Below are 16,595 nucleotides of genomic sequence, written 5' to 3'. Positions count from 1 at the left end.
GCTCCGCCAGCCGTCACCCTTGGAGACAGGGCTTCTTGCCTGCTTGTACGTGCAGCTCGGTTGTAATTGTTTTAAGGACGTGATCCCCTTTATCGCCGGTCTTGAAATACAAAAACAAAGGGAAAGGTCACTGGGGGCAATTACATATCGGGGGAAATTGACCTTAATCCCTATCTAATTAAGACGGCACCACCCCTCCTACCCCCTAGTGTGGTGACACGTAACACTTAAGCTCAGTTTCCCACCTTAATTTCCATCAAGATGTCTCCTACATGTCCACGGACAAAGCATCTTTGGACGATCCGAACTTTGCTATGAAATTTCTCCATCTACCACCACAACCATAACAATATCTTCCGTGATGTTGCAGCAAGGTCACACCCGATTTCTCAACCTACTGAATAAGAATGGATCTGAGGATGAAAGGACCTCTCTGAGCATTCATAACAGAGATGGCCTTTTCCAAACAATGATAACCGTAGTATATCTGTGGAATGGTTTTTCAAAAAGCTAGAGAATGGAGAAAAAGCCCTACGTCACTGATTGCTCTATTCACGATCAGTGGACACCCTCTATTGCTTCTGCCGCTGTCTTTTCAACCCTGTTAGTAACTACATTGCCAAGAACGAGGGATTTAACAAGTAGAAGAATTTTAAACCTCAAGTATCTGAGCATGAACAAAGTCCAGGTCATGATGAGGCATCGATGAAGTGGAAAGAGATCTGTATATACTTGGAAAGAGGAGTAACAATATATCATGACATCCAAAATCAGATTTAAGATGATGTGGAAAAGTGGTGCAGCATTCTCAAACATGTTATTGATGGAATAAAATCTCACTTTTTGTGGGCATCGAGAGAGTCTCTCACCCGAAACGACGAATAACCCGGGGAATTTTCTGGCATTGATGAAACTGTTCGGGAAATATGATTTGGTAATGAGAGAGTATTTGACGAACATTCAGGATGGTCCCCACCACATACCTCTCACCCACCATTAAAAACGAATTTAGACAACTTTTTGGATTGCCGGGTCAAGTCGATCATTTGTCGAGGAAGTCGAAACTGCAAAATACGATGCCCTCATCTTGGATAATACTCCAGATCAATCGCACATTGATCAGATGTCTTAGATCCTCGGATATCTCCATATCTCATGTGGGAAAGTGAAAGTCAAGGAGTCCTTATTGATTTCAGGCATCGAGAAGGCACCATGGCTCATGCTTTAAAACAACAAATCGTCAGCAAGCTGAAAAACAATGGCCTTGAACACATGAACCTCCATGGTCAAGGGTACAACAATGCCACTATGATTTTGGGGTTCACCATGGTGTTCAACAGCGATCACCGATATCAAGCCAAAGGCCGTCTTCATTCAGTGTACCAAACATTTTCTAAATTTGACTGGGGTACAATCCACTGCAACTACAGTGAACGCCATGGCTTTTTGGGACAAACGAGCACCTTTACTTGTTTTCCTCTGTCTTAACACACCGGTGAAAAATATTCAAGCAGTGTGTGTCAGGGAAGACTGTGAAGTGAGTTTGTGAGATCAAATGGAGCTTCAAGCGTGATGCAATTGACACTGTATGGTCCGACCTGCAAGAAACATCTGAAGCCCTAGAGCAGCTTCGTGATAGTAATGCTGAGACGCAGAACACAGTCAGATGCAGATATTTTGTTGAATAGCATGATGACCTACATTTTCACCATATCGCCGACCAAGAATTAACAGGGTCCAACTACACTTTTTTGAAGTTTGACAAAAATGAAATAAAAAATTCAAAGTGGAATTGCCGTTATCTCATAACATTTTATTTTCATATCGTGTGCTACATAACAGGTACATATAAAGGTTACATAAAATAATCGTACTTAGTTTCCTCTGTTGCCCTTCTACATGGATTTCTTCTAAATTTGAATGAAATGTCAGATAAACCCTGTTAATTCTCGGTCGACGATATACCTATCATTTTGGAAGCCAATGCTAACTGAGATTAATGACATGCAAAACATTCTCCAAATGGCTGGGCTGGGGTGAGATGCCTCTGCTGCCAAGTTGGGGGCCCTTGTTTTATTCATGCAAAATGAATGAGATAACATTGGAGAGGAGGCAAAAATTTAGGATTACAATTTTTGCGACCAAATGTAAATCTCCAGAAAGCGGTGAATGAGGAAAAAGAAAATGGCAGAAGAAAGTACTGTGGACACAGGTCTTTCATTACATGATGAGACCAAACGGGAGTAGTATGAAATTTTGGATCAGCTGCACAAGGAAGTGACCTGATGCACCCATCAGATTAGTGACATGAACATTGAGTTTGGGTTTCTCACATCACTCAGTTACCTGATGGACCTATCCAACGACAGCAACATTGTCATGAAAATCTACCATCTCACAGAGGCATACGACGATATAATCGCCAGAGCGATACAGAGAGAGATTCATCGTCTTCGTCGACACATCAAACTGTATGAGAAAAGCACTGGGAAGGAAACGGTGAACTGGAAGGCAAATGGAATCCTTATAGATGTTGTGAAGTGAGGATTCGAGGAATCTTTCCCTGAGATACCCATCATACAGAGGACATTTCTCACCACGTGTGTGAGCATTGTTGCTTGTGAGAGGAGCTTCTCCAAACTGAAACTGATCAAGACATACGTCAGATCCACAACGAGCCATTCCAGGCTCAGTAATCCAGCCATCCTCTCCATTGAGCATGAACTAGCCGAATCAATTGACTTCAAAGCTGTGACAGATGCGTTTGGCTCACAGTTTTTGAGGATTTTTTCCTGAAGGATAGGAAGAGGTAAACCACACAGTCACAACAACAACTGCACGCTTAGTCGGCCAATGATACTTTAGAAAGGTGGAAATTTGAGATCTCACCCCAAGCGTCATTTTTCTTCGATACACTACTGGGTGAGGGGGTGACGTGTTAAATTTCTGTGAAAAGTTGTAGTTTGGAGATCACTGAAGAGAAGGTTCTTTATAGTACTGCAGCATAGCAAACCAATTGTTCGACTTTTCATAAAAGCACCAAAATTGGTACATATGTTGACTAATATATTCTGAAGAATTCTGGATATGGAGCCACTCGAGATTTTGTCTTGGTCAGCTTTGGTGGCCATTTTCCAAAATGGTCGCCATTCTACTTTAACAACATGGGATATCTGTCATTGTTATTCTCTTTGTAGGTTTCTCAGAGGTGATAAATACTCCATGTGATGTGCATTTACAAAGGAAAACAATACAAATGTCATTTGTGTTCATTTATTATATTTCCAACCATTGTATTGGGGAAAAATGGTCATTTTTATGGGAAAATCCATTTTCGCACACAGCATCAGTGACAGGTTCAGAAGTATTTTGTTGTGGTGGTGGTAGTGGTGGAAGTGGTGTTGTAATTGGTAATATTGGTGTAGTAGTAGTAGTAGTAAGTAGTATTAGTGTGGTAACAAGGTGTTTTGTGTCTTTGCAGAATATGGAGTGATAATCATCAGGAGCGGAGTCAACACGAGCAGGAGTGAGTATGTCAAAGAAGTTCCAGCTCGTGCATTCTTCCATGGACCGTGCGTCTGTTGGCCCATCTAACACAAACTGGGAACTGTGTGCCATATGCCAGGAGGACACAGCAGAGTCCCTTGTTTGCTCAGAAAATACAAAACGCCCAAACACAGGGAGTGGGTACAAGACACTGGCCGGGAAACAGTCTTCCAGGGTGGCTATGTCTGGGGGCAGGTCTTGGTCCCTCAACCCGTGCTTTCATCACCAACAAGCTGGGGCTGGCGGCAAACAGAGGATGGGTCCTACGAACCGCTCTGGACCACACTCCCTGAGGCTTCAAAAAGCTGCTTCGAGCTGGTGTCGTGCGGCTGCAAAAAAGGCTGTAGAAACCGCTGCAAATGCAAGAAGGCTAATCTGCAATGTACTGGACTGTGTGCTTGTGAAGGAGAATGTCAGTAGACAGACGCAGTAGACACAGACTGAGATATCGGCCGAGCTTAGAATGTGCAAATGCAAAGTCGCATTGCTTGTAAAAGTGTTGACTTCTTGATCCAGAGCCAGTACACTTGAGCTCAGAAACTCATACTGTACTAGACTGATGTATGCGTGTACCATGTGTCCTGGTAGAATGGTAGTAGACAGTAAACCGTAGCCGCTTGAAAGTGAAGTGTGCAATAATTTGACAACATTTTCTGAGCTTGTCATTATCACGATTATCAGTTCCCTTTTCAAAATAGAGTAAAGTATGTAATCTATAATGCAATTTTTGTTGATTCCAAACCCATTGAATGTGATGAATATCATTGACTCTTGTTCTCCAGGTAATAATGGGTACTTTTCAGCGAAAAGTTTCAGGAGAGCAGCAATTTACAAATGAAATAATGGCTTTTTTACTGAAAATACTGGCTCATAATATTTGAATATGCCTTTTCATGGTCAATTTACTGAATTTACACTTTCCTTATATCTACCACCAATACAATAAGAAAATAAGAGCAGATTGCCAATTTCGCTAAAGTAGAATGGCGGCCATTTTGGAAAATGGTCGCCGAAGCTGACCAAGGCACAATCTCGGGTGGCTCCATATCTAGAATTGTTCGGAATACATTATTCTACATGTGCACCAATTTTGGTGCTTTTATGCAAATTTTAACAATTGATTTGAAATATCAGACTACGCTGCAGGACTATTATCCATAAGAAACCCAAAGAAACAATTTCTTCAAACGAGAACGGGCACTCATAGAGCGCATACCTTCGCCGCCACTACTTTTTTTGTTCTTGGTATGAGTGTGGGGAACTGGTTTCATGTGAATGGTCTTATGACACAAACCACATATCTATAATGTCATGACCCCCCCCGACTTTCGGGGGCTACGGACGAAAGAACAATCAACTCACGTCGTTTTGGCGAGTCTTCACTCGCAAGCTCGGTGAATACAACGTTTCAACAAGAGAAGGTAATCTCGTTTTCAAGGTGGTGACCCCCCTGACCTTTGACCCCGAACAGGTAACAAGAGTATGGGCGTCATTGTGTCATATTGCATATCACAAGATGAGGCGTTGAATTCTGAACATTTTGGCATTAGTTGCATGCAAATTGAATAAAAATTAACCGTGTTATCGTAAAAAGACGATTTTGACCTTTTTGTGACCTTGACCTTGACCTTTGACCCGAACGATCCCAAAATCTAATCGAATGCTTCCTGGCTAATAACCAATCATCCCACCAAATTTCATGCAATTTGCTTAAATACTTTTGAGTTATCCGAATCACAAGATTACAAATAAATAAATAAATAAATAAATAAATAAATACACGCCGACCAAAACATAACCATTCGCAGAATGCGAAGGTAAAAAGGTTTTTTGAGGTGGAGAGCAGCCACATATAAACTCTGACCCAGCTTGAGATAGTATTGCACACATTAATAATCTCTTTGTTGGTTATCGAATAATTAATGAAATATCCTTCCCATGCTAAAATAATTCATACTTCTGGAAGTGGGAACATTGCGAGCATTGAACCACTGGACGGATCGAGTTAAAAATAGGGGGTTGTGCACAGGAGGGTGATAAGGGTAATAAAAATAATTTAAATAAAACAAACATACAACCAAGGGATGAGGGTGGAGGGTCAGAGCTATATAATCAAGAAAGAGAGTGAAAGAGAGTGAGAGAGCAAGTTGCTGTAATGCAGAATTAGAAGCCATTTTGTGTCCAATGTGTTTGGGACAGCGTACACGATTGTGTTTGTATTCTGACCCAATGAGGAGAATGTGTTCATTTTGTTACCTTCGTAGGTCCATTCCGGTTGCCCGGTTATAATTCAGCAGGTAGTGTCAAGCGACTGCAACGGCCTCTTCCTACTCCTTCACGTACAGCACAAGGCTGCGGGTAGCAACATTGGTTGGGGGTGCGGCTGTGCTGAGAAGTGGGAGAAGTAGGAAAGCCGGCAGGGCTGAGAATGGGGCAGGTGGATTGGGGCAAGAGAACCGATGGGGTGAGGGTGGGGGAACTGCAGGGGGCAGGAGAGCCAGAACACCAGTGGGGAAAGGGATCTTCAAGGGTCTTGACGTCTTAAGGGTCTTTAAGGTCATTGGGGTGTTAAGGGTCTTTGAGATCATAAAGTCTTTGGGGTCTGACAGTTCTTAAGGGTCTTTAAAGTCTTCCAGCTCTAAGGGGTCTGAAGGGTCTTTAAAAGACTTGAGGGTCTGAAGAGTCTTTAAAAGACTTGAGGGTCTTCAGGGTCTTAGTCTTCAAAAAATTTGGGTCCTTGGGAACTTTTGTGTCTTCGGGAACTTTTGGGTCCTCCAGAACCTTTGGGCCCTGAGGAAATTTTTGGTCCTCATGAACTTTTGTGTCCTTGGGAACTTTTGGGTCTTCTGGAGCTTTTGAGACTTTTTGGTCCTCAGGAACTTTTGGGTCCCCAGGAACCTTCAAGTCCTAGGGAACTTGAGACTTTTGGGTCCTCGGGAACTTTTGGATCCTCGGGAACCTTTGGGTCCTCGGGAACTTTTGGGAATTTTAGGTCCTCTGGAATTTTTGAGTCCTTGGGAACTTTTGGGACTTTTAGGTCCTCGGGAACTTTTGAGACTTTTGGGTCCTTGGGAACTTTTGGGGGCATTTTGGTCCTCGTGGACTTTTGGGTCCTCAGGAACTTTTGAGTCCTCAGGAGCCTTTGGTTCCTTGTGAACTTTTGGGTCCTTGGGAATTTGAGACTTTTGGGTCCTCAGGAACTTTTGGGTCTTCTGTAACTTTTGGGAATTTTAGGTCCTCTGGAATTTTTAAGTCCTTGGGAACTTTTGGGACTTTTAGGTCCTCAGGAACTTGAGACTTTTGGGTCCTTGGGAACTTTTGGGGGCATTTTGGTCCACGTGGACTTTTGGGTCCTCAGGAACTTTTGGGACTTTTGAGTCCTCAGGAGCCTTTGGTTCCTTGTGAACTTTTGGGTCCTTGTGAACTTTTGAGACTTTTGGGTCCCTGGGAACCTTTGGGTCCTCAGGAAATTTTTTGAACTTTTGGGTCCTCGGGAACTTTTTGGCATGACGATTGTGAATCGGAACGTACTGCACACCATTTACCGTTGCAGATAGCTTTGGCTCACCGCAGCCCAAAAATGGTGAACGTATTATTTCTTTAGTTCGGTTCCAATTGTGCGTGGAGTCTGGCCAGCTGTGCAATGAGTTAATATGTGGAAGACAGTCACACATCTCGACTAATTAGGTGTGATGGCCTTTGGCCATGTTATATATCACGTGATATCTCTTAACCAATGAGATTGCATATAAATGAAAAAGCTAGAAAGGTGATCTTTAAAGGCTCAGGTGGTGGATGAAAATACCCTGAGTACAATCCCTGGACCGGAATTGTGCTGCAGTGGCAAATCCAGGGGGGTTTCCTGGTTGCCTGGAAACCCCCCTCCCAACAAAAAATATTTACCATTACAGTGGCAAACCCAGGGGTTCCCTGGTCACCCAGAACTCCTTCTCCACAAAAGTGTGCCACAAAAAAGGCCAGAAGCCTCAGAAAAACTGTATCAATACAGTACCTAATAAACAATCAACCACTAACAGCTCACAGTAATTTATTTGGAAATTATTTGGAAAATTTATAATTTTCTGTTATTTGGAAACCTCCCCTACCCAATTCCTGGATTTTCCCCTGCTGTGTGCTAAATTTGGTGGTTGTTGGTTCAGCGGTCCTTGCAAAAAATGCGAATAAATAGACAGACAGACAGACAGACATCTGATGTAACTTATTTATTCCATGTCTTTATCCAGACCCCATTCATGCTATTATAGAGAAGACAAAGGGGATTTGACAAGACAAAAAAGAGAGTTGGTGGAAATCCTAGCGAGTTCTGTGGAGGGAAGTCCTGGCCACTCCTGTGCCACTGCAGAGGGGAGGGAGAGAGGCATGGCTCCGGCTGGGTGAGGCACGGCTCGGCCGGGTGAGGTGACTAAACTTGGGGTTCATGCTAAAAGAACATTGAGGACAGATTACAAAGGTAAATATACCATCAGAGATGGGGAATCCCACGCCACAACGAAGGTAGCTCACTTGAGTTTAAATATTATTACATCAAGTTAAAAAAAATTAGGGCCTATTTCGCGATAATGTCGTTTTTCAAGATGGCTGCCTGGCGGCTATATTTGATGTTCGACATGGCCGAAATTCAATTGCAACCTACTTCGTCCCGTTACATACATTTCCAGCAAGTTTCATCAGAAAAGAAAAAAATTTGAGCCTATATCGCGATAACGTCGTTTTTTTTCAACATGGCTGCCTGGCGGCCATATTGGATGTCCGAGCGGGCCCAACCAAAAATAATTGAAATCAGATAAGCGGTTTTCCATTTATTACAAAAAACATTTTTTTCAAGATGGCCGCCCCAGCCGGCCATCTTGGATCCGGCCACGCCCAAAATCAATAGGGTTCTTCCTTTTCAGGTGGTACATGTGTGACCCAAATTTCAAATCGATATGGCGACGTCGTTTTTTTCAACATGGCTGCTTGGTGGCCATATTGGATGTCCGAGTGGGCTGAAACCATATTGCAAAAAGTTCCCCAGGGGTGAGGAACGTAGTAACCAAAAAGAATTGAAATCAGATAAGCGGTTTTCCATTTATTACAAAAAACATTTTTTTCAAGATGGCCGCCCCAGTCAGCCATCTTGGATCCGGCCATTCCCAAAATCAATACGGTTCTTCCTTTTCAGGTGGTACACGTGTGACCCAAATTTCAAATCGATATGGCAAACAGTTTATGAATTATCGCACTCACAGCTATAAATATTGACGCCCAGCCAGCCGGACGGACGACCCGGGTGACAACAATATCCCCCTTCCGCCAAGCGACGGGGGATAAAAACGGTAAAAATGGGGTCAAAAGGGTTGATAATTTTCGAAACAGACATTGGGAAAGGGAGATGTTAAACTATTACATAAGTGATGCATATCTACTATCACATTTAATTACTTAAGGATTATGCTGAGAAATTCATTAAGGAAATAAGTACAAGATATTAAACAACTTTAACGAAATAGGAGTCATTTCCACAACACCAGCCTCACCTTCCTCCTTCAGACTTCTGAGTCTGCTCTCAGAAGGGGGAGCAATGTTGAGCAAGATCCCCCTTATCATTCAAGACTACTCATCATCGTATGAAGTCCCACATGCAAAAATTCAAAACAAGAGTTCATCCGAATCTCATGTGTCATTCTGCTAATCCGGCACATCCACTCACTATGGCATGCACTTAACCAGATCTACATCCAGATGTAACAAAAAAAATCTTGAGGTTGGGATTAGAGTGGATTTACCAAGAGGGCATCTTACTCTTCTTTCTCCAAAGGATCTATTGAAGCTCATGAAGTATTTGGAACCTCCTACCCAGCATCAGACCCCTACCCCAATGCTGTCTCATCGGGCACTTGGTCACAGTACTACAACTGTCCTCAGTGACCACAGGGCCTGGCAGCACCCGGTGATCCCCTGGACCAAATGATCTCTTCAAAAATGGAGTTTTTTTGACTAGCCTGGAGGGTCCACAAAGATCCACAAAGGGCCCTCAAGAAGGGCCCATGTAGCCTCTCAAGAAGTGGTGAGTCCTCGATCCATGTGGCCCAATACACAAAAGCAAATGGCCCTTGTGGACCAACTAAAGGAAACTTGGCGATTTGGTCTTGAAGCAGGGTGTGGAGTATTATGGCCTTTATGGCCTAACAAAATGCTGCAGTGGATAAGTACATTGTGCCACAGCAAGTGAGCAGCATGTGGCAGGTAGCAAACTGACATGGTTGACAATGGCAAGTCATGGCTGACAGGCATAACTGACGAGGCAGGTAAGTGGCTGCAGATGATATGGGATGGTAGATGGTCTTGTCAGTGGTGGCAGGAGCATGCAGTGGCAGCAAGTATGATGGGCAGCTTCGGCCCTATCCTATCCCACACCTAACTTCTCCTCTAAATCCCTCTAAGCTAAGCTATCACTCCTGAGCTATAAAATCACTTTAAACTAATCTATCTCCCAGGAGGAAGATAAAGGCATGGACCATTAACACAATGATGAGGCAGCGTGGCCTTACCTTGCTCACCATAGGAGTAGCCCAGTGGAGTGGGAGGGGGGAGGGGGTGCCATCCCCAACACTAACAATTTGGGATGCAATGTTATCCCAGTGCTGCAGACATCAAAAGTGGTGCATAAGGGTAGCATCCCTATCTATCCTAACATTTTCAAAAACAGTCTGGTTCATGCAACTAATTAACCTGGCACTCCGCGTATTGGTGATCTTACAAGTTTCGGCCTCGTCCTCAAATTTTCTATTGGTGCCTTCACACAATCTCTCAGCTGGGTGGTGTGGCTCCCTCTGCAGGCTCCCCACCTGACTCAAATGTGGCATCCTGCACCGCTTGTGGTCACCCCCCCCCCACTCCACCCAGTGCTACTCTGCTGGATGCCGATTCCTGGGGGTGGGGGGGAGGGGGTTCTCTGGCTTCCCCCACGAGTGCCTTCTCTGGCTCGTGCAACCAAGGGTCCTTTTCCTGGACACTTGGGTCCACCCTACACCCCTCCCCCCACCCCCACTGGACTCCCCAGTCCACTTAGGCCTGGTGCTAACCCAATGCCAGGAAACTCTTATTTCAAAAACCCCACTTGGGCCTGGTGTTAACCTCGCGCCAGGATGGCCTTAAATCAAAAATCAACTTCCCGTGAACCATACCCCAGCCCAAAAATTAACCTTTGAACCCCAAAAATAAAACTTCAACCAGGACAGGGAGGACATGGCATGCTCCATGACATCACAATCCGATTGCGTATTCACTATTCTGTCATTAAATAGAACTAATTACGTTAGTAGGAAACTTTTCAACTTTAAAATCCTTTTCCTTGACATTTTGTTTCATGAAAAAATGTTTCTATGACCGATGAGGCAGAAAGGAGTGAATTTGCATGGAACATGAACCAGAATGCGAGATGCAAGATATAAATAAAGAAGGAAAACCAGATAAACCAGGTATTTCAATCCCATCGTTTCACTTCACTCTCCAAGCACTCTTACACACAACATCATTGTTTAAAGTTGGAACAACACGAACAAATCGCTAAGAATAAGAAGCATGGAATATTTGTTGCACTTGAATTCTTGTCGTTTTTTTTGGATAACAACAGGAAAAACCCCCCCATAAAGGGAAGAGAGGAGAGAGAGAAAGAGAGAGAAAGACAGAGAGAAAGACAGAGAGAAAGAGAGAGACAAGCCCGTAGGCGACATGGGTGGTCGCTATATAATTGCATACCAGTCATACAGTTTTTGACGGATCGGGCTGAAATTTTTTGACAAAGAGGTTCATTATAGTGCGCATAAAAGGGCGCAAGCCGATTTTTGATTTTCGAAAAGAAAATATTTTTCGGATTTTTTCAAACATTTCATTGTCCTATTGCTCGGCAACGGTGGTGTCCATAGCAACGGTGCTCAAAAGCATACAACTAGATCCTGGTATGAACCTACCAGTCAAGTTTCATTAAAATCGGTTGACTCCTCTGGCCTCCAGAGCTGTCCATTATATACAAACAGACAGACAGGCAGACTGAAAACCTGAGAAAAACGGTGGTCCAGCGACCACCCAAAAGACGGAGAGAAAGACAGAGAGAAAGACAGAGAGAAAGACAGAGAGAAAGACAGAGAGAAAGACAGAGAGAAAGACAGAGAGAAAGACAGAGAGAAAGACAGAGAGAAAGACAGAGAGAAAGACAGAGAGAAAGACAGAGAGAAAGACAGAGAGAAAGACAGAGAGAAAGACAGAGAGAAAGACAGAGAGAAAGACAGAGAGAAAGACAGAGAGAAAGACAGAGAGAAAGACAGAGAAAAAGACAGAGAAAAAGACAGAGAAAAAGACAGAGAGAAAGACAGAGAGAAAGACAGAGAGAAAGACAGAGAGAAAGACAGACAGAGAGAGAAAGACAGAGAGAGAAAGACAGAGAGAGAAAGAGAAAGACAGAGAGAGAAAGACAGAGAGAGAGAAAGAGAGAGAGAAAGAGAAAGAAAGATAGAGGGAGAGAAAGACAGAGAGAGAGAAAGAGAGAGAAAGAAGGAATACTCTCCAGCAAGCACACTGATGTTGGACGAATGTTGGCAAAAGTTTGAACCGTCGCAATATGATATCCCATGTTGGATGTCGATAAAAGTAACGTTTGTTTGTCCAACTTAGTCAATACATTTACCCCCTCACCCATCCAACTCCAACTCCCCCCTCCACCCCAAGTCCATACTTCCCGCTCATCCTGGCCCCCTCCCCCACACCCCTAACCACAAATAACGAGCCTCCATCAAGAAACTCGACACAGGTGTTCATCATTTTCTGTGAAGTTTCTAAGCAGCGTCACATTATTCCCAGTACTGGGTGATTCTATTGAAGCCATGAATATAAATCATGTTTCTGGTTCAAAAACTTGTTAAGAAAAAGGGAAAACATTTTAACTCGCCCTCACACATATGTACTGGTTACGAAGTTGGTAAAACAGGTAAATGTAAAACTTATTGTAAAATAAGGTAGATACCAAACATAGGTACACAAACACATCGGGACCAAACACAAGTGTGAACCATTTGTAACTGTCATATTTATTTAATATTTATCCTCCTTTGTTATTCTCAAGATGTTTTAATATCAATCCTTGAAATAAAATAAAATAATAATTTTATTCCACAACCAGAAACCGAATCATATTTACATTACCTGTCCTGATGAAGCTGTTTTCAAACTGCACAGATGTTCGATCCTTCAAGTAAGTAATACGGGTGTGTCAGTTTCATGACATCACACAGGAATGTTATGATGTCAGACTTGCTGTGCCGACTTGACATTGTTGTTACTGTTGTCATATCCAGCGGCAAATTCTTCATCTTTTGCTTCCAACTGATTTTCTGGAAAGTCCACAACACTTTTAGAACTTCTTCACTTCAAGGCCCGGTCACACCTTGACGTTTTAGCCAGCGATGGCAACGTGTTAAAATGTATGTAAAACGCTGGCTTACGTTGAACTTTTGATGTTTTTTTTTAAAGATTCCGACGTATTCATAGCGACTTGGTCTTATGTATAACGCATTGGTAACTACACAGAACGTTTCGTTGTGTTATAGATAACTTATACCAACGAATGCTGAACCTGTTGTCGGCCTACACAACCGATGCCCAACGATAGTCTAACTTCGGCATAGCGCGTTGCACGCATCGCCGACGATGTCGTGGCGTAGCCTATAAAAAGGCTGATGCACAACGATTCAAATCATAACTGCCGTAGAAATGGAAGGGTCAAAATCACGGTCACACCTTGGCGATCTTGCTAGCGTATGCCGACGTAACAAAAAGTGTGTCTAAAACGTTGGGGGCACGTCGAATACGGTATGGGTAAGTTTGGTATGCGCGAGTAGAACGCTAAATACGCTATCATAAGTCGTAGTAAGTAGAGTACGTCAAGAAATTTTGAACATGTTCAAAATTTTACGACGTACTCGGCGTATGACACACGTTCCGCATGCGATGGGGATAAGTTTTACACACGATATGCGGACGCTTACACACGTCCACAAAGGCTAGTTATAAGCTACTCATAAGTCGAAACACGTCGCGGTAATGTCTTTTTTACGCGAAACTTATTTCTAACTTATGTTTGACGTGCTTTGAACCAATTCTTTACGTAGTCCCAACACACATCGACGTATGTAGACGTATTCCAATGACGTCTTCCGGTCGACAAAAAAAAAAAATGAATGTGTTTCTTGCTTACAACTGCCATATAAAGACGTGTTCCCAGCGGTTTTGGGAATTGGTATATAAAAATGCTGCTCATAAAAGGGGAACCCAACAGTGTTTTCGAGTCCTTTTTGAGTCGATGTCCATGTCAGCAGTAACAGTATCAGTATCAGTATTAGTATTAGTATTCGTATTAGTATTAGTAGTAGTTTGTTCATGTTGGCAGTAGTAGGTGGGTGTGAGGGGGAGGGTGTGGGTTATGATGGATCGTCCTTGCGTCCGCGTGTCCACGGGTAGGTTCATAGGCTGCCACTCAACGATTTAAATGGCTGCATCTCAACTATTGAAAGTAGACGCTTGCGCTCAACAATTGGATTTTTTTTTACACTCAACGACTTTTAAACGGTACCACTCAGCTATTTTCATTGTTTACAATGAACGATTTAAATTGCTGTCACTCGCCTTTGTTTTTTGTTTTTTTTTTGACGCTGGGGTTTGGAAATTTGAAGCGTTTCTTCTGAACGTGTTAAAACGCTCAAACTCGACTATTTTAAATAGACGCTGCCGATGGACAATTGGAATCATAGCCAAGCTAGACATCGAAGTGTGAACATCCTCGTCATGCAGAAGAAAAGTTTGAAGAATGCTGCAAATAAGTGTCCTGGCCGTGGCCGTGGACGCTGACGCAAAGACGATCCATTATACCGACGTCTTTCAGCCTATGAGTAACTTAAAAGTAACGTCTGTCGACGTGTGGCAACGATCGCGTAACGTGCCAACAACAGGTTAATCATAGGTTAGAAATAAGTTTTGGGTACGCTAAACATTACCTCGGCGTGTCTCAACTTATGATTAACTTACAAGTAGCATGTGTTGACGTCTGTCAAGAATCGCAGACCGTGCCTACAACTTGTGGCCAGCGTAGTGGAACGTGTGAGTCATACGCCGGCATACGTCGTGAAATTTCAAGCATGAAAAAATTTGAGGACAACCGAAAAGTACAACGTTTAAAGCCAACGTACAACGACGTATGGCAACGTACTACGACGTATGCCAGCGTGCTCTCAATGTTATCAAAACTTACCCATAACGTATTCAACGTGTGCCAGCGTTTTAGAAAAAAAATTCAAAAATCGGCATACGTTGGCTAAAACGTCAAGGTGTGACAGGGCCTTCACATGAGGCCAAGTAAAAAATATACCAGTTGATCATCAGGATTTTTTAAAGGAGGGAGGAGCAGTGTGACCACTCCTCATTTTCATAAATGCCAAGGTGAGCCAATGAAAAAAGCCAAGAATTCACAAGGTTTCGGAAAAGCGATGCTAATAGAAAACTTATACGCCAAGAACACCTATAGAAAACCAAGACGCCAAGGTGAACAACGAATAGCCAAGATCTCATGAAAAAAGCCAAAGAGTGGTCACACTGGGGAGGTGGCCCTTTTTATTAGTTATTATTTCTTTATTTTCAAAATGTTACTTCGTATGAGGAGGTTGGTGGCAGGATTTGCACTCCGGCCACCATAAAACCCTTCATTCCGCAAAACACAAAATGCAACGAAATCTGAAAACCCACTCCAAGGGAGTACCTCCTGTGCAGCTTCCCTTCACAGGGCAGCTCACCGGATGAAGGGATTGGGGAAAAGCCTTCGGGACCCCCAATCATTGATTAGAGGAGGGAAACCACATGGTAACATTCCTGGGTCAGATTGCGGGAGAGTGTGTCGGAGTGGTGCTGAGGTGTTGTCCACCAAACGGTGGTCTCCTTGGGTTAACCTGAGGCGGTCCCTTCGGGTGGGTGCCTGGAATGTCATCCCGAAGAGAAGATGATCACCTGTCTCTGTTATCATCTGAGCTCAAGCATTTGGACATAGGTATTGCAGCACTCTCTGAGGTTCGGAGACCGGATTGCAGCGAGATCATGGCGGGTGGTGACACCGAATATTGGTCTAGTCGCTCTGATGGTTACCATACTCAAGGAGTTGCTGTAGCTGTGTCCAAGAAACTGACTCCAATGATAATTGAGGTAACACCGGTCAACATGCTTATTAGGACACTCAGGATCCGTCACTCCGTGGGTGTCATTTCCCTGGTCTCTGTTTGTGCTCCGACTGAGGCGAGTGATCTCACCATGAAGGATGCATTCTATGCCACACTCGCATCTGTGGTTGATCAGTGCCACAGATGAGATACACTTCTTTTCTTGGGGGATTTCAATGCATCGACTGGAACTGATAGGGATGGTTATGAGATGTGTGTTGCTCCCCATGCGTCAGGAACTGTGAACTTGAATAGCAATAAGTTCCTTGACTTTGTAAGAAGTCATGGACTTAGGGTGGCCGATTCATAGTTTCAGCACCCACAAGCTCATCGCTGGACTTGGTATTCCAACGCTGGTGGTGTGTTAAAGGAGATTGACCTTGTCCTCATTGATGGTTGCTGGAGGATGATCCAGAACTGCAGGGTCGACCAGAGTGCTCAGTTCCTCAATACTGACCACTGGCTTGTTGTAGCAACTCTGAAGTTGCACCTCAAATCCAGGAGAATGGTACCATCCCAGCCGAGGCTGGATGTTGGCAAGCTCAAGGATGAGAGGGTAGCTGAGGAGTTTGCGAACAAGCTGAGTGGAGATTTGGGGGATCTAGGTGCTTTGGGAGGTCCTGAAGAGTTGTGGAGTGCCTTCAAGACCACCGTCCTTGATGGTGCCAGTGGATATCTTGTAACTCACTATAGGGCAAAGAATAATTTTTTCTCTCAAGAGACATTGGATACCATTGACCAGAGTTGCAGGGCCAAGCTGATTGGCAGAGCTGAGCTGTTCAGGGAGCTGAG

The 16,595-nt window shown here is 43.7% G+C and overlaps 2 protein-coding genes across 3 annotated transcripts in view; one reads left to right on the top strand and one right to left on the bottom strand.

Moving 5' to 3' along the window:
• The window catches only part of LOC147033530 (E3 ubiquitin/ISG15 ligase TRIM25-like), a 295,818-nt gene that overhangs the window by 106,231 nt on the left and 172,992 nt on the right, over positions 1 to 16,595 (top strand). The gene's annotated exons all lie outside the window — the stretch shown is intronic.
• The window catches only part of LOC147033531 (E3 ubiquitin/ISG15 ligase TRIM25-like), a 472,162-nt gene that overhangs the window by 452,931 nt on the left and 2,636 nt on the right, over positions 1 to 16,595 (bottom strand). The window contains exon 2 of one of the 2 annotated variants that reach the window (XM_085855306.1): positions 12,748 to 12,935. Coding sequence is in view for 1 of the 2 variants with exons in the window: in XM_085855322.1 (XP_085711448.1) it covers positions 10,098 to 10,109 (12 nt within the window). In the remaining variant the exon portion in view is untranslated. Of the gene's footprint in view, positions 1 to 10,097; positions 10,119 to 12,747; positions 12,936 to 16,595 lie in introns of those variants that run through there. The other variant, XM_085855322.1, reaches the window with a different exon arrangement.

This window comes from Eptatretus burgeri, chromosome 2 (genome assembly GCF_056783735.1).
Source record: "Eptatretus burgeri isolate ZD-2024b chromosome 2, Ebu_testis_v1, whole genome shotgun sequence".
Taxonomy (NCBI): domain Eukaryota; kingdom Metazoa; phylum Chordata; class Myxini; order Myxiniformes; family Myxinidae; genus Eptatretus; species Eptatretus burgeri.
This window is presented reverse-complemented; position numbering and strand designations above follow the sequence as displayed.